This window comes from Nicotiana attenuata, unplaced genomic scaffold, assembly GCF_001879085.1.
Source record: "Nicotiana attenuata strain UT unplaced genomic scaffold, NIATTr2, whole genome shotgun sequence".
NCBI classification, from domain to species: Eukaryota; Viridiplantae; Streptophyta; class Magnoliopsida; order Solanales; family Solanaceae; genus Nicotiana; species Nicotiana attenuata.
In genome coordinates, this window is record NW_017671768.1 from 188,475 (window position 1) to 207,330 (window position 18,856).

The 18,856-nt window shown below is 36.5% G+C and overlaps 1 protein-coding gene across 1 annotated transcript in view; it reads left to right on the top strand.

Moving 5' to 3' along the window:
* LOC109210117 (guanosine nucleotide diphosphate dissociation inhibitor 2) overlaps positions 1-7,551 on the top strand; it is an 8,390-nt gene extending 839 nt beyond the window's left edge. The window contains exons 2-13 of the mRNA XM_019373487.1: positions 1,062-1,124; positions 1,199-1,282; positions 1,366-1,473; positions 1,577-1,749; positions 2,494-2,605; positions 2,701-2,781; positions 2,927-2,989; positions 3,074-3,175; positions 3,548-3,672; positions 5,619-5,829; positions 5,911-5,985; positions 7,251-7,551. Coding sequence (XP_019229032.1) covers positions 1,062-1,124; positions 1,199-1,282; positions 1,366-1,473; positions 1,577-1,749; positions 2,494-2,605; positions 2,701-2,781; positions 2,927-2,989; positions 3,074-3,175; positions 3,548-3,672; positions 5,619-5,829; positions 5,911-5,985; positions 7,251-7,301 — 1,248 coding nt within the window. The 3' untranslated portion in view covers positions 7,302-7,551. The remainder of the gene's footprint in view (positions 1-1,061; positions 1,125-1,198; positions 1,283-1,365; positions 1,474-1,576; positions 1,750-2,493; positions 2,606-2,700; positions 2,782-2,926; positions 2,990-3,073; positions 3,176-3,547; positions 3,673-5,618; positions 5,830-5,910; positions 5,986-7,250) is intronic.
* Positions 7,552-18,856: the final 11,305 nt, after the last annotated feature.

An 18,856-nucleotide genomic window follows, 5' to 3' on the forward strand; every position in this document is an offset into this window, starting at 1 on the left:
GGGGGAGAAAGACAGATGAGGGAGAGCAATTTTCAAAAACAGTGGACGCGATTGCTAAGTACCAGATATAATAACAAACTAAAAGGAAGTAACTTTCAACCAATAACAAGAATATTACTAGTACTACTGGTAACCTAGGAGAAACGCAAAACTACCTGTCAACCCACCATCTTAATTCTTGACCTCCACACCTTCCTATTGCTAGTCATGTCCTCGATTAGGTGAAGCACCGACATGTCCTGTCTAATCACCTCTCCCCAATACTTCTTTGGCCTACCCCTGCGCTTCCTCAAGCCCGCCATGGTCAATCTCTCACACCTCCTAACCGGGGCATCTATGTCTCTCCTTCTCACATGCCCAAACCATTCGCAGTCTCGATTCACGCAACTTGGCTTCCACTGATGCCACTCCCACCTTGTCCCTAATAACTTCATTCCTGATCTTGTCTTTCTTGGTATGTCCACACATCCATCTCAACATCCTCATTTTAGCCATGCTCATCTTCTGGACATGGGACTTCTTGACGGGCCAACACTCAGCTCCATACAACATAGCCGGTCTAACCACCACCCTGTAGAATTTACCCTTAATTCTAGGCGGCATATTCTTATCGCATAAAACCCCCGAAGCTAGCCTCTATCTCATAAAAGATAACAACAACAAGAACAATAATGCCTTAAAAGCATTACGCAATTCAAATCATACAATTGACTATCCACCTATCCTTATGCTATATTGAAGCCTTTGCGAGGTAAAATTTCTTATAAGATTGCTGTATCTCTTTTGCGAATGTTGTGAATTTGTCTCAATTGATCTTAGTTGTTTATGCGTGAGGTAGAAATATCATAAAATGTACATGTCAATGGATGATGCCAATATCTATGATCAACTAAGTCTCCTGTCTGTACAAAAAAAGCAAGGGGAGATACTATCAACTAGAGCAATTTATCCTTTTCTTTATCTTGATGTCTTTTTTTTTCTTTTTTCTTCTCGTGAGATATGCTTGCTATCCTGTTTTACTTGAATTGTCTCAGTAATTACTGCTACTTCCATGTAAATAGGTTCTGCACATGGACAGGAATGACTACTATGGAGGAGAATCAACATCCCTCTATCTTGTGCAGGTAAAGGTCCTCTAATTATTTACAAATCGTGTTTCTGTTTTGGACATGTGTCTGATGGAGTTTTCGGCTTTCAGCTCTGGAAGAGGTTCAGGGGGAGTGACAAGCCTCCACCTCAATTGGGTTCGAGCAGGGATTATAATGTCGACATGATCCCTAAGGTTTTCCTCTTCCTCTTTTGACTATCTGCTTGATGGAAAGCTCTTGATTATGTACTGGTGTTCTAACTTAATGGTTGGAGCAGTTCATTATGGCTAATGGTGCACTTGTACGAGTTCTAATCCACACCGATGTTACAAAATATTTGTACTTCAAAGCGGTTGATGGAAGCTTTGTGTATAGTAAAGGAAAGGTACACTTGTTTTCATTCTTTTGGTGTTGTCGTGAGATGTCAGCTTTTAGTTTCAAGACTATTCATTTATCTAACCTACAGTTCTCATTTACTTGATGAGTAGGTCCACAAGGTGCCTGCCACAGATATGGAGGCACTTAAATCTCCTTTAATGGGCATTTTTGAGAAACGCCGTGCACGGAAATTCTTTATCTATGTTCAGAATTATAATGAGAGTGATCCTAAGACACATGAGGGGATGGATCTAACAAGAGTGACAACAAGAGAGCTTATAGAGTAAGCTCCCGAACTTCCTTATTTCTTCCGATATATTAGTTGAGGCCTTTCATGTCTGAGATAATCGTTGTTAAATTGTCTTAGATTTTGTATCTTTTGTTCCTGTTTATTAAGAGCTTGTGAGAAGAAAGTGGTGAGTACAATTTTGTTATCTAAAAAAAAGGAAACTAGTGAGTAGAATTAACTGTAGGTGCCTGTAAAATGTCTGATTTGTCTTATGCTTTCACATTAGTTGAGGAAATTGGTTATTGTCACCTTAATATGGTTTTGAGAATCGTCACTTCATGAGCTAGTTATTGGAGTTGAGTTAGGTCCAAGGTCCTCTTTTATTTAACCGAGAAATCCAATGCTGGCGCATGGTTCGAAATTCAATGGATAATTGACCTGCACTTCTACCCTTCTCCACGTAAACACCAGACTTTTGTCTGCTGCAGGGCTGAACTTGTGACTGCGCCTAATTCACATATCACGAGCTGGACTCTTACCGCTAGACCAAAATGGGCCTTATTTTTCTAACATGCTTCTGTAGTGGTGAGATGATCTGATGGTTAAAAGATTAGAAATTGTTGAATTCCTAATATTTAATCTCTCATGTGTTTTCTTTAATGATCTTTTAATGTTCTGAAATTGTCAATTTGTAGAAGTTGGCATCAAAAAGTGCTCGTCAGCTTTGCCTATAATATATTGTAATTTATTTGTAAACCCCCACATTCTGCTGCTTATGATATTTCTTTATTTTATCAGAAAATATGGTCTTGATGACAACACTATGGACTTCATTGGTCATGCATTGGCACTACACAGAGATGACCGCTACTTAGATGAACCTGCGCTGGATACAGTGAAGAGAATGAAGGTGAATCAAATTGTTCCTCCTTTGAATTCTTAAGCCAGTGGTATTTAAAATTCCATGTGCTTATGTCTGAACTTTTGTTCCATGTAATGTGACAGCTGTATGCTGAGTCTCTTGCACGTTTTCAAGGAGGATCACCTTATATCTACCCTTTATACGGATTAGGAGAGCTTCCCCAGGTACTACCTTGAGTTCCTCATTAAATTTTGTATTTTCTGCTTTTCTTATTATTAGTCATCCTCCATCATCTTAAAAAAGTGTCTTGAACTTTTTTTTTTCCTTGATTGAATCATTTCTATTTGGTGTATCTTTTGCTTAACTTAGGCATTTGCTCGACTTAGTGCTGTGTATGGTGGCACCTATATGTTGAATAAACCTGAATGCAAGGTACAGTTTATATTTCTGTATTGGCTGTGTATAAAAGATGTCTTTGATTTTTTGCCCTCAAAAGAATGTCTCCTCAAATTCCAGGTAGAGTTTGATGAAGAAGGAAAGGTTTGTGGTGTAACTTCAGAAGGAGAGACAGCTAAGTGCAAGAAAGTTGTATGTGATCCTTCTTACTTGACCAACAAGGTAATAAATGCTCTGAGCTGATAATTTTAGTGACTTCTTAAATATAATATAGCCAGCATGTCTTTTTTAGCATTCCATTTGGCCATTCTCAGTACAAGGAGAAAATACCATGTTGTACAGGAGGTTGGTCAAACTTGGTGAACTTGGAAGATAATGGATGACTCAAGTAGAGTCACGTAGACGTCTCGGACATAAATTTTACACCAATTTGGTGCTTAATGAAATTTTAGAAAAGGCCATTGTCCATGTATATCACAATGAACGCGTGGACAATGTAGCTTAGGAGATGTCAAACTACTTACTATTGGGATGTCTGGCTTAATCATTTAAAGTGGTTTCGATAAATTAATAAACCCAAGGCATTTATTGCAGGTTAGAAAGGTTGGAAAAGTTGCAAGAGCTATTGCAATAATGAGCCACCCAATTCCTAATACCAATGATTCTCACTCGGTGCAAATTATCTTACCCCAAAAACAATTGGGCCGTAAATCTGATATGTAAGTTTTTCTCCAGTATCTTGCAAATAATTTATTTTGTTTTTAGTCTCAGGGGAGAGCTAAAAGCTAAACAAATGATTAGAAACCAAAGCTTACTCTTGAAACAAAATTTAGCTCAGTCATTAGACCTGTTTGATCCTTCTTGATAGCTGGTGTACTATTGCACGGATAATATTCATTTTTTTGGTAATTAAACATTTTATTTTGTCACCAAGTAAAGAAATTACAGACATAGCATAGAAATCCACACGTATCAATGATAATCTTCATTTTACTAGGTAAACTTTATTCAGCTTAAAGTCGTAACATTTTATCTTGCCCTGGCTGAGTGAGCAATTTTCATTAAATAAAAAAAAGATGTTTTTTTAAATATTTATTAGAAAAGAACAGTTTTTATTAAATTTAGATTAGAACAATTTTTATTAAATTTATCCTATAGGATGTATGACGACTAATTGCCTTTTAATTTCTTTATTCTAACTATACTGATCTCACAATTTAATATATATGCAACGTTTGCCATGACTTTCTTTCACTCGCTCTCTATCTGATATATTATGTTATGTGACTTATAGTTTTCGACATTTGGAAGACCTTAAGTATCATAGCGATGCACTCCAATTTTCCATGACTAAATTTTCTAAGTTCGTTCTCTTACATTGTGATACTGTTTTACTTTTACATTTCAAAGCTTATATTATTTTTTATGACTGATTCCCTTAACTTGATGTCTTCTTTCGTTTCTTTTATTTATTATCAGTGGTGGGGGTGGGTGATTAGATTCTTCCCATTGCATTTATTTTGGGCAAGTGTCTAAAGTCCCAAGAACCCCCCCCCCCCCCCCCCCCTAAAAAAAAAAAAAAAAAGAAGCGAGGGAGTTACTTGGCTTAGGCACATTCCTTTTCTTAACTGTTCTGCCCTTGTAATACCATTCCATCTTTGCATAGATTGTTGCTGGAATCGATATGTTTTCTATGCCATTATAAGTAAAATGGTAATTTGGCTGAGCTTGACATGGTTGATTCATTTATAAATGGATCCTGGAAATGGCTCTTCCGCTTTCTTAGGTTTCAAATTTCAATGCAAAGTTATCTATTTGCAATTGGATTCTCTTTAGGTACTAGTGGGGGGAATGTGATTGTGCAGACACTTCTTGATAGACAGCACATCACTAGCGTATTTGTTGAGTTGATTTCAAGTATTTATTGTATTTGTTATTCAATGTCTAGAACTGCATAGAATGATGGTCAGAGACGTGGAGAATAACCAGCTTTTGTGCATTGTTGATCTTTACCAACTGTAATCAGCTTCCTCGAGTAGTAGAAACATGGATTATAAATCCGCGCTGCAACTAGTTATTGTATCAACAGACATTCTACAAGCAATGAATCATTGCTTGGGAGTTCTGGTTTAGCAGTGAACAAACAACTAATGCAAAGAATCATAAACATTATGCTTAATGATTAGTAGATCCGCGAGAGCCCCTAGGGCTTAGTTCAAGTGGCAAAGGTTGAGGGACTTGCGACTTAGGTCATAGGTTCGAGCTGCCCTGTGAACTAAGCCTGATATTTAAGTGGAGAAGGGTAGAGTGGCGGGCGCAATATTCCCGAGTTCGAAGGCAGCGGTTGGTCCTAAGGGTTGGCCCTAGACGGATTTCTCGATCATCAGAAAGAAAAGGAAAATTAGCAGGTCTGAGAGATGATCTTATTGCTGATTGGCATTAGTGCTACTACTATTTCTACTTATTATGCTCCTAGAGAAGCTAGACCCCACTTGTGGAACTCCACTGGGGTTGTTGTTGTTGTTGTTGTTGTTGTTGTTATGCTCCTACAGAAGCTATTCATCCTTGAAAACGTTTGTTCTTCTGACTTGGTTTGTAAAGAAAACTTAATATTTTGGAAATAAGTGGGATCTTCTTACTCATGCTTGAATATTTGGATATTCAGGTACCTGTTCTGTTGTTCTTACACTCATAATGTTGCTCCAAAGGGCAAATTCATTGCATTTGTCTCAACAGAGGCAGAAACTGATAATCCAGAGAGTGAACTCAAGCCTGGCATTGATCTTCTAGGACAAGTTGATGAGATCTTCTTTGAAGCATATGACAGATTTGAACCTGTCAATGAGCCCTCATTAGATAACTGTTTTATTTCAACTGTGAGTCTCTTTGAGTCACTTCTGAATCTGATTGTCATAAAGTCTACCTAGCATGACATGTCCGGTTTTCTGTTTGAACAGAGCTATGATCCCACAACTCACTTTGAGTCGACTGTTGATGATGTGCTCAATATGTATACCTTGATAACTGGAAAGGTATGTTTTAGCATATTCTGGAAAACACTGAACTTGTTAAAGATGGTCAACCCTTCGCTCTCTGCCCATCCTTTTTGACATTCTGCATCATTTTTCATGTCCTATTGCTGAGCATTTATCTTCTTACCTATCTCTTAGTAAAAAGAAAAAAGGAAAAGATTTCAGTAATTGAATGCTAATTTTGGTAGATCAACAGAATATAGTATGATAAATTAGTTTGTCATTTCTTTTCTTTCCTAATTTTTTTAAACTCTTTGTCGGTTGGGAGGGCGGGGGAGGACATAGTACTTTGCAGAAACTTGATTCATTTGGTGACACTCCTCTCTGCTAGTTCAGTACACTTTCATATCTTTTCTTGATGTCATGCAGAATTCACGTAGTATTGAGAAGGGATCGCTGTTCATGGAAAGTAGTTTAGCCTCAGCTCTCGTATCCCCAACTCTAATTGCTTCCTTATTTGAAAGAAACAATAACTCTAATTGATTGAAATTTAGGTCTTGCACTGTATTTTGTTACTGATACCTGAGAAAGAGAGGACGTATCATCATTGGAATTGTTTTCTAATAATTTGATGGTAGCCAGACTGTCGGTCCCAAAATGAGTATTGACATGTTCGTCCCTCATTTATGTGTGGGAGCCGGGGAGAATTGGCTGCAGTAGCAATGTTCATACATGTATAACTTTCCCTTTGTTCTGGAGTTCCATAGTTGTTGATAATTGGGCAAATAAGTTGAATAAGTTAAAGGGAGTGCTGCTGAATACTGTAGCTGAATCCTTGATGAATAGGTCTGTTTCTGACAGGGTATGACAAATTGCTATATCAAGTAAGGTTAAGGTTCAGTTCTGATAATAGATTCATAGATTGAGGGTTTTTAATGGCATCCCTAATTACTTATGTAACAACAAAATTGCTCCCTTTCCCTTCTTTTTCCTTCCCCCCCTTCCAAATCTCAATTATGAGAAGCATGCATTATGTGATGCTGGTATAGAGTTTCTTTTTGATCTTGAATGTTTTTTTTTTATCTTAGCAACTTATGATTGATGGCTTATTAAATCTTTTTATGCCCAATGCTTGGGTTTGTGAGGTGCGATGTGACTCTAGGTAGAAAGATACAAAGGCGGAGCTTCTGTATCTGAATAGCCTGCACAATACTTCAGTTAGCATTCATTATTACCTTCCATTTCTTGTCTTCCCATCCCTTGGTAAAAGATGTATTTATTTTACGTGGAGGACCTAACCGAGATGACTCAATTGCTTTCTTCAGGTTTTGGACCTCAATGTGGATCTAAGTGCTGCAAGTGCAGCCGAAGAATGAGAAGTTGCTCTGTAGTCCTCATGTATTTCGACGCACTTTGCGCTGGTTTATTCCTTGATGTGTAACAAGATTGTGATGGGATTTGATGTAGAAATGGACTCATTGTACTGTTTTCTCTGTTATGAGTTAAGAGTTAATGCCCTTCTTGTAACAATATGCTTTTGTAATGCTCAATAACATCATGTTTGTTGAAGAAGTTGATGGATCTATACGTGGGTCTATCTTGCACCTGGCTCCTTTTTCTTGTCGATCCCGTCAGAGTTTTTAAGATTTTTGATATTCTGTGTTTGACTATCTTGTTATATACTGAAAATAAAATACGATAACCATGATAATATTGTATTTTTTGCAGAATCTTTTTTTCCCCTTGATAATGTTAGAGAATACACCTTCACTTTTGTCCTGAATCATGCTTTTCCTTTGAGCCCATTTGGATTAGTTAAAAAAAGTGACTTGTGAGCACAGGCGCTTAGAAGCACTTTTAAGTGCTGGAGTTGGTTTTATAAATAAAATTTGGATAGAAGTGTTAAAACTGAAGCGAATTGTTGAGGTGTTTGGTTGAAATAGAACAAAGTAAAACTTTGTGATGAATGTATAAAACGTTGAATGAGACTCCTACCTTTATATCCCCAAACAAAATTGTGACAGCTGGGAAAGTGGCATGTAAACAGGTAGCACAAAGATAAGGTATGATGGTAATGATTCGATCAGTTGATTTGAGTACTAGTTTTTTTTTTTTTTTTTTTTTTTTTTTTTTTTTTTTGTGTTTCGTGACTTTTTCGTAGCTTAATTTAATGATTTATGACTTGAATGTGTGGTTCGTGTTGATTTTAAAAAAAATTTAAATGTGAAAGTTGAAGAAAATGAGATTTTTGACTTTAAATATGGCTAGAGTTGACAACGGTCTACGTTTTTGGTAAACGACATCGAATAGTGTTTTGATGATTTCGGTAGGTTCGTATGATGATTTTGGATTTTTACGCATGTTTGGTTGGAGTCTCGAGACCATTTCAGCGTGTTATGTGAATAATTAGAAAATTGAGTTTTGAAGTTGAAAATCTTGAGTTTTGATGATCAATTCTTGCATTTTGATGTTGTTTTGATAAATTAAGTTCACGAGCGAGTTTGTAAGATGTTAATATACTTGTGTGAATGTTCGAACTGGAGCCCGAGGGGCTCGGGTGAGTTTCTAATTGGTTGCGGAACATTTTTGCATATATGAGAAATTCTGGTTTGGAAGCTTGCAATTCTCTCATTTGCGTGGTACTGTTCGCAAATGCGAGCCTCACATTTGCGAGATCATGCTCGCATTAGCGATGCTGGAGGGGGCTGGGCAGCTTCACTTTTGCGACGGGGTGGCCTCCACAATTGCGATTGATTTGTCGCATTTGAGACGTTGGGACATTGGATAACCTTGCTTTTGCGAAGCCAATTTGCATTTGCGATGGTCCTCGGTTCACATTTGCAATCAGTGCATCACATTTGTAAAATTTTCATTATCAAATCTAAGATTTCATAGGCTAGAAATTAGGTTTTGGTAGAATTTAGAAATTTTGTAAAATAGAGATTTAGACTTAAAATTGAGGTCGAATTTCGAAATAAATTATATATTTGGACTCGTGGGATTATGGGTCATTCGGATTTGATCTTGATTTCGCATTTAGACCATGTTGGCCCCGATTGACTTTTTATTGACTTTTGGAATTTTGGCAAATACTGAACATTTATTGATTGAAGATGTTTCCTTTAGCATTGTTTGACTTCCTTACATGATATTTGACAAGGTTTTAATCATTTTGAGGAGTATTTTAAAAAAAGATAATATTGGATTGTGAAAATTATTCCGGAATGAGGTAAGTGTCTTGTCTAGCTTTGTTGAGGGAATTTTTCCTAATAAAAGATATTATTTTCTATATGCAGGGGTAATGCATATGCGAGGTGACGAGCGTATATGCATGGCTAGGGTTATCCATGCTCGGGGTAGATTATGTGATTCTTTGTGCCTTGTTGAACCTTGTGATTTTCTTGCCTTATGTTTTACTTGATTTTCATAATAATCTGAGCGCAAATATCCATGCTAGAGACCATGCTTCAGCTTATTACAACTTGATTATATATGATGGACTCTTTGTGAGACTATTGATGTGCTAAATTCGATCGTAACTATACTTAAATCACGAATACAAGTCTATTTCCGTTATTCTTGAGATACTTGGGTTTCATACTTATGTTGAAGATCATGTCTGAGCTTTGTTGAGATACTTGAACAATGGGGTTCTTGAAGTTTACTGATTTGTTTTTTGGTTCAAAAGTTGTGATTGTCATTCATGTGGTGTATTTTGCTTAATTACTCTTCTTGATGTTATCCATGCTTCCTACCTTGCTTGTTGTTGATGTATATATGCTTGGGTGAGGAAGAGTGAATTGCACAAAGAGTATTTCCGTACTTGTGAGGAAGAGTGATTTATTCACGAAGGGTATTTCCGTGCTTATTTTATATCATAATTTGAAGATGAGAGTAAAAGCACGAAGGATGATGCCGTGCAATTATTTTTATATTATGTGAGGATGAGAATAAAATCATGAAGGGTGATGCCGTGCAATTATTTTTACATTATAATATGAGGACGAGATTTCATTGCATGAAGGGTGTTTCCGTGCAGGCGAGGATGAGAGACATGTATTATATTGTCTTATCTTTCCCTTACGTATATATTTATGCCTTTATCCTGAGTTGTTATTATTGCACCTATGCTTTGTATGCTTCTTGTTGTTGTTAAGTCTTTGCCTTCTACCTTATTTGTTGTTGTTATGTCTTTGCCTTCTACCTTATTTGTTATTGTTCTATCCATGCTTTCTATTTGTTTATTATTGTTACTTTCATGCTTTCTTTCTTGTTTGTTATATTTACATCTATGTCTTCGTTCATTTGTCGTTGTTTTACCTAAATTTTCTACCTTGTTAGTTATTGAAATCTATGTTCTCCTACCTTATTCGCCATCATTATTTCTATGCCTCCTACCTTGTCTGTTACTGTTATCCATATGCTTCTGCCTTATTTGTTACTATTATCTGTGTACTTTCTACTTCGCTGTTGCTATTATTGGTATTCCTTCTGCCTGGTTGGTACTGTTATGCATAAACTTGGTGAGGATGAGTAAATGCAGGAAGGATGTTGTTGTGCCATTTGATTTGACATACATGCATACGCTTGGTGAGGATGAGATAAATGCACGAAGGGTGATGCGTGCCATTTGATTTGATATCTTGAACACTTTCCTCTTATTGTGAATTCATGGAGTTGTGGAAGTATATGCGCGAGATGGATCTTGTTGTTGATTTGCTTATTTCATCTCAGCTCTGCTTATCTTTCTCGTAGTGTATTATGCTTATTCATCTTACCTAGTTGTATTTATACTCTCTATTGTGCTTAATGTTGATGCACATGTGTTTAGTGAGCACGAGCATTTGGCTCGATGGGTATCCCCAAGTGAATTAATATGATTGGATCGGGTTGCATAGTGCAACGGTAGTGTATGGGATCAGATTTCACGCCACAATAATACTATGATGAGATGTGATTCTTTATGCTTATTTCGTGTGTTTTGCTTCTACTTTGTTGAAATAGTTCATAAGGATTTGTTCAATATTGCCCTACCTGTTAAACTTGCTTGGTAGCTTTCTTATTTGACCCTATTACTATTATTTGTCATATCTGAGTTATTACTGGTTTGGTGTACGGACCGCAATGTGTGAGGTTCCATGTGGCTTTTGGTGTGACTTGTCGGTTGAGCTACTTGTACTGGTGAGACGAGGTTTTTGGACTTGGAATTTGCACTATCCTATTGGGATAAGATACATTTGGAAGAATAATACCATTGTTCAGCTCAGAATTTTGCAATGGTCCTTGTCAAACGAGAGAACTCCACGACTTACTAATTTTATGGGTGGTTATGAGTTTTTACATATTTTTTGTCGTTAGTAGTGTTGTGAAGGTTTGGAACGAGGTTTTATTTTATATAAAGTATATTACCAGTACCGGGTGTGATAATAAGTAGCTATTGTGGTCAGAAGTTATTGTTGTGAGTACATGAGTTATGGCATACATCATGTGGTTTGATCTTGGCAGTGTATTGACGCCTTGATGCAACTTGTTGAGATTGATACGGTGTATATGTACAAGGATCAGATCTTATAAAAAATTTCAGATGTTGGAACTTGGTCCCACGCCCTGTGGGCTAAGGTCGAAGGAGAATCTTTAGTTGGGGTCATGTTCATAGACTTATATGGACCGTGGTTGCATGAGATGACTCGTAGGTATGAGTATAATGAGTTTATTCAGCTATTTGACGGTTTTAGAACAACTCTTGGCACATTCGAGGCGAACGTATGTTTAAGTGGGGGAGAATGTAACGACCCGATCAGTCGTTTTGAGTACTAGCTATTCTTTATGTGTTTCGAGACTTTTAATAGATCTATTTAATGATTTTTGACTTGCGTGTCTGGTCTTTGTCGATTTTCGAAAATTTTAAATGTGAAATTTTGAGAAATATATGATTTTTGACTTTAAATATGGCTAGAGTTGACCACGGTCAATATTTTTGATAAACGATCTCGGGTCGGTATTTTGATGATTCCGGTAGGTTCGTATGATGATTTTGGACTTGTACGAATATTTGGTTGGGGTCGCGGGCGATTCGAGACTATTTCGGTGTGTTATGTGAAAAATTAGAAAATTGAGTTTTGAAGTAGAAAATCTTGAGTTTTGATAATCAATTCTTGAATTTTGATTTGTACTGATGAATTGAATTCACAATGAGTTTGTATGATGCTAATAAACTTGTCTTAATGTTCGAATTGGAGCCCGAGGGTCTCGGGTGAGTTTCGGATTTGTTGCGGAATAGTTTTGCATAGCTGAGAAATTCTGGTGTGAAAGCCTACAGTTCTCGCATTTGCGACATCATGCTCACATTTGTGATGCTGGAGGGGGCTGGAAAACTTCGCTTTTGCGACGGGATGGCCTCCGCGATTGCGATTGGTTTGTCGCATTTGCAACTTTGGGTAGAGGCGACATCTTAACTTCTGCAAAGCCAATTCCGCATTTGCGATGGTCCCTCAGTTCGCATTTACGATAAATGCGGCGCATTTGCGACATTAGAGGATCTCAGGCATTGATCACATTTGCAATCAATGGTTCGTAAACATCACAATTGCGAACAAGAGTTCGCAATTGCGATATCTGCAGATGGGTAAAAGTTACAGATTTCTGGACTTAGCTCATTTTATACCATTTTGAGACATTAGACTCCATAGAGGCGATTTTTGGAGAGTAATTTCTTTCCAACTTTATATGTTAGTAAGTTTAACTTGTTTTCATTTAATTTTCATTACTTTTTTCATGAATTTTTATTATCAAATCTAACATTTCATAGGATAGAAATTGGGGTATTGGGTAGAATTTATGAATTTTGTAAGATTAAAAATTAGACCTCAAATTAAGGCAAGATTTCGAAACAAATTATATATTTGGACTCGTGGGATTACAGGTCATCGGGACTTGGTCTCGATTTCAGATTTAGACCATGTGGGTCCAGGTTGACTTTTTATTGACTTTTGAGATTTTGGTAAAGATTGAACCTTTATTGACTGAGGATATTTTTTTTAGCATTGTTTGACTTCCTTAGATGATATTTGACTAGATTTTGATTGTTTTGAGGAGTATTTCTAAGGAAGACTGTATTGGATTGCGAAAATTTTTCGGAATAAAGTAAATGTCTTGCTTAGCTTTGTTGGGGGAATGTTCCTAATAAAATACTATTGTTTGCTACATGTGGGGAGGAGGGGTGATGCATATGCGAGGTGACGAGCGTATGTGCATGTGCCATAGTTATCCATGCCCGGGGTAAATTATATAATTCTTTGTGCTTTGTTGAACCTTGTAATTTTCTTGCCTCATGTTTTACTTGATTTCTATAATAATATAAGCATAAATATCAATGATAGAGAACATGCTTCAACTTATTACAACTTGATTAAATACGATGGACTCTTTGTAAGACAATTGATGTGCTAAATTTGATAGTAACTATACGTATATCATGATACATGTCTATGTTCGTTATTCTTGAGATACTTGGGTTCCATACTTATGTTGAAAATCATGTTTGACCTTTGTTGAGATACTTCAACAGTTGGGTTCTTGGAGTTTATTGATTTATTTATTAGTGCAAAAGCTATGATTGTCGTTCACGTGGTGTATTTTGCTTAATCACTCTTCTTAATGTTATCCATGCTTCCTAACTTGCTTGTTATTGATGTATATATGCTTGGTGAGGAAGAGTGAATTGCACTAAGGGTGTTTTCGTACTTGTGAGGATGGTGAGTTATGCACAAAAGGTGTTTCCGTGCTTATTTTCATATTAATGTGTGAAGATGAGAGTAATAGCACGAAGGGTGTTGCCGTGCAATTACTTTTATATTATTATGTGATAATGAGAGTAAAAGCACGAAAGGTGATTCCGTAAAGTTATTTTTGTATTATTATGTGAATATGAGAATAAAAACATGAAAGGTGATGTCGTGCAATTGTTATTACACTATAATGTGAGGATATGGGTAAAAGCACGAAGGATGATATCGTGCAATTACTTTTACATTATAATATGAGGACGAGCGTTCATGGTACGAAGAGTTTTTCCGTCCAGGCGAGGATGGAGACATGCATTATATTGTGTTATCTTTCTCTTACATATACATTTATGCCTTTATCCTGAGTTGTTATTTTAGCACATATGCTTTCTATGCTGCTTGTTGTTACGTCTTTGCCTTCTACCTTATTTGTTACTCCCTCCGTTTTAATTTATGTGAGCCTGTTTGACTCGGCACGGAGTTTAAGAAAAAATGAAGACTTTTGGAATTTGTGGTCTTAAACAATTCAAAAAGGGGCCCAGAGTATTTGTGTGGTTATAAAAGCTTCTCATTAAGGGTAGAATTATAAGTTTAAGCTAAATTGTTTCCAAATTTAGAAAGGGATCGTTCTTTTTGGTACGAACCAAAAAGGAAATAGGCTCACATAAACTGGAACAGAGGGAGTATTATTTTATCCATGCCTTCTATCTATTATTATTGTTACTTTCATGCTTTCTTTCTAGTTTGTTATATTTACATCTATGTCTTCGCTCATTTGTCATTGTTTTATCTAAAACTTCTACCTTGTTAGTTATTGAAATCTATGTTCTCCTACCTTATTTGCCATTTTTATTTTCGTGCCTCCTAATGTGCCAGTTACCGTTATCCATATGCTTCTACCTTATTTGTTATTGTGTACCTTCTACTTTGTTGTTACCATTATTGCTACCTTCTATCTGGTTGGTAATGTTATATATATGCTTGGTGAGGATGAGATAAATGCACGAAAGATGTTGCCGTGCTATTTGATTTGATATCTTGAACATATTCCTCTTATTGTGAATTCGTGGGTTAACTATGTTGTTAGTAGTTATTGCCTTAACCTCTCGACTTGAACTGTTTGGAAAGAGGCTGGTTGTGATATTGAGGAACCTGATCTTTATTCCTTTTAGTTAGTCATTTCACTATTTCTCGTATTTGTTCTTGCTATCTACGTTGTTATTTTCAATTGTTCTCTCTACTGTAATTTAACTTCATAAGTTATATTCGTGAGTATTTTTTGACTTAGAACCTCGTCATTACTTCATCGAGGTTAGTCAAGGTACTTACTGAGTACGTGGGGTCGATTGTACTCATACTAAACTTCTGCACTTTGCGTGCAGATATTCAGAGATGAGCGGCTGAGGAGTTCGTGGGCGTAACATTGAAGACGTACAAGCACTCCAGATACACACGCGCTACCATTTCTTTGTGGTTGTTTAGCATTTATATTTCTGTTTATATAGTTTTCAAACGGATGATGTATCTTTTCTCAAACTGGAGTTGTACGCTTATTCTTTGTGGCTAGTGACTTGTACTACCAGTCCGTGGGATGGTTGAATTGAATTCTTTTAGCTATTTCACTCATTATCTCTGTTGGTTTCTATTTATAGAAGTGACTTATACTGTTGGGTTTATCTAGCGAGTCGGGTTAGGTATCATCACAATTGAGTGTGATTTTGGGTAGTGACAATGATGGTGATGTAGCGCTGTGAGAGACAATAACTGTGCCTTGCCTTGTTGAGCCCAAAATGTTAAGAGATTGGCATTCAGAAAGTTACCATTCCAAAGTTAAAAATATCATCTAGAGAAATTGAGATATGATTCATTGATGGCATATGATCAAAAGACCATAATGGATCTAATGTTATCTCTACATGGTGTTCAATTTGCAGGAAATTCAGAAATAACTTCTTTGAAGATCAATTGGGGGATAATCCCTACATTTCATTTTGTAAATTATTATTTAATTGGACATGAAAATTAAGAAAGAAAGAAATATTTTTGGTACCGTAATACCGTTTAAATTCGTGCTCTTAAACATGTCATGGTATTTATATAAAATAAAAAGTTTAAAGCTCAAACTTTTAAAGTTAGAAAGGCGAGAGAGAACCAGCTAATAATTGATAAGTACCTTCTTCTCACAGTAAGCTTTAGTGGCAGATTCAACAAGAACACATCTTATTCCGTGAAGAAAAGATGGCCCGGAAGTGAGCAGTGGGTTCAGTTTCTCCTTTATTTTTGCAAGGAAGCTGTAATAAATTGAGTTAGGAGACTTACTGATTTTCTCTTTAGCCGAAGCAGATCGTATGTAAAAATACTACCCGAATTACTGGTTGTTGTAAATTCTCACAAGACAGATGAGCTCCCTTTTTTCCACTGCCTAGATATCCTTCTTGACATAGAGGAACCTTACTACTACTTGCTGTTTTGATATTATGAAATATGTATCTTTTCAATACCTATTATAGTATATATATATAGGATATTATTGGGTTAAGGGTTAGACTAACTAACGTATCGATTTATTAGCTAATACCTCTTATGGGTGTACTAGGGCCAAAAACTATATTTTCTAACATCTCTATGTGACGACTCGATAGGTTATTTTGAGTTCTAGCCCTTATTTCCATATTCCAATACCTTTATTAGTTCTGTTTAGTGTTTTTCGATTTGCATGTGCAGTCCGTGTCTTTTTCTGGAAAGATTTTATGTGAATCTGAAGAAAATATGATTTTTAGCTTTAAAAATAACTTGAGTTGACTATAATCAATATTTTGTAAAAATGACCTCAGATCGATGTTTTAACGATTCTGGTAGGTCTGTGTTTTGATTTTAGACATGGGCGTATGTCCAGAATTAAAATCAGAGGTCCCTAGATTAATTTGACTCACTTTGCCAAATGCTTGTATTTTGAAACCTTGAAAATTTCCTAAGTTTGATCGTTAGTTGACTTTATGGCTACCGGGTTCGCATTTCGATTCTGGAACTCGGCATAGATTCATTTTCCTATTTAAAACTTGTCTGCATAATTTAGTGCGAAACAGAGTTGATTTGATAGGGATCCGGATGCTCGGTTGTGAATTTGGAAGTTCTTGAGTTTCTTTGAAAAGTTCATGCATTTTGATATCCGATTCATAGTTCTAGGTGTTATTTTGGTATATTGATCGTGCGAGCTAGTTTGTATGATAGTGTGCATGTTTGGTTTGGAGCCTGAGGGGCTCGGGTGAGTTTCGGATAGGCTACAGACCATTTGAACTTAGAAAAATTGTTGGTTCAGCTATCTGCTGGTATCTGGTGTTTTGTGCTTCGTGATCACGAAGGGGAAGTTGGGCTAGGGGCGAATTCCTTCTACGGAACGTGAGCATGCGGACGGGAACTTGAAGCGATGGAGGGATTACCCTTCGCGAACGCGACCGTACCCACGCGAACACGATGGGTTCATGGGTTTGGGGGCAGGCTGGGCTATACTCTACGCAAATGCGAGCCTAGGCTCGTGAACGCGAAGGACAAGTGGGCGAGGCCATCATGAAAGTAGAGCGTATCTTGTGAACGCAAAGGCCACTTGTGCCGTTGTGCTTCGTGATCGCGTCAGGTGCTTCGCGAACGCGAAGAACACTTGACACCCAGTGATTTAAAGTTTCAAAATCGGGATTTCTTCTAATTTTTTACCATTTTCAAGTTTGAGCTCGGCCTAGAGGCGATTTTGAAGAGAGTTTTCATCCCAACTTCATTGGTTTGTAGATTTTACTTGTTTCCATACATTTCCATAATTACCCATTGATTTTAACCTTTAATCTATGTATTTTCATGGTAGAAATTAGAGATTTAGATAGAAATTTGGGATTTTGAGAAATATGGATTTAGACCTCAAATTGAGACCGGATTTCAAATAATCACATAACCGGGCTTGGGGTGAATGGGTAATTTGGTTTTGGTCCGAATCTCGAGTTTTGGCCAAGCGGGCCCAGGGTTGATTTTTGTTAACGTTTTTCAAAACTATCAAAGATTGAATCTTTTTCACTCACGGGTAGTTTTTAAAGCTTATTTTGAATTATTTAAACTATATTTGGTTAGGTTTGATTGGTTTGGAGGCTAATTCTAGATGAAAACTGCGGTTGAGCATTAATTTGGTTGCAGAGTGAGGTAAGTGATGTGTGTAACCTTGACTTGAGGAAATTAGAAATTCTTGAACTATGTGTTAAGTGAATTATGTGGGAAAATGGCGTATATGTGAGGTGACGAGAGTATATACGCCGTCATGATATTTACTTTATGTTTTCGTTTATTTCATGATATATCTTGCTTCATGCCTTAATTATTACATGCCTTTATTTGACTTATGTGACATAATTGTTACTTGTCATTTAATTATTTTTTTGCCTTAGTTTGTCTGTTCCTCCCATGAAGCCATGCTTTTTTCTACTTGCCCTTACTTACTTTAATTTCATATTTTAATTGTCACATGCTATACTTATTCTATTATTTTGTACCATTTGTTGCATTCTATAATGTGGTTTCACTTGCGTGAGTTGTTTAGTTGTTAGATACCGATGAATTGGTAAAGTTGAGACTCGAGTTGTTTGAGATTCTTTGATTATTCTGTGGTTCTACTTCGCCTTACACATTTACCCTCTTGATGTAGAAATTTGTGTAAATTTGGTTGTTGAATTGTTTATGTTGATGATCGAAATTGTTTGGGGAGCGGATTGTACGCCACAATGGAAATTGAGAGGTATTGAACTGAAATGGTGGAATAAGGACAGATTATGATATGGACAGATGCTGATATGGTGGAATCGGGTTGCACGTCACAACGGATTGCATATGTGGTACTTGTTTGTGATTGTTGAATTAGCCTTAGTATTGTAATATGAGACTATGAGACTTGTTATTCTAGGCTCTCTGGTATTGAATTTTGAGTTCATTTTCATGTGTTAATTGATTTACTTCCATTTCCTGTTTTCTTGTTGTTGTTGTTGTTGTTGTTATTATTATTATTATTATTATTATTATTATTATTATTATTATTATTATTATTATATTATTATTATTATTATAATTATTATTGCGTACATGTTATTATAAGTGGACCGCCTTAGCCTTGT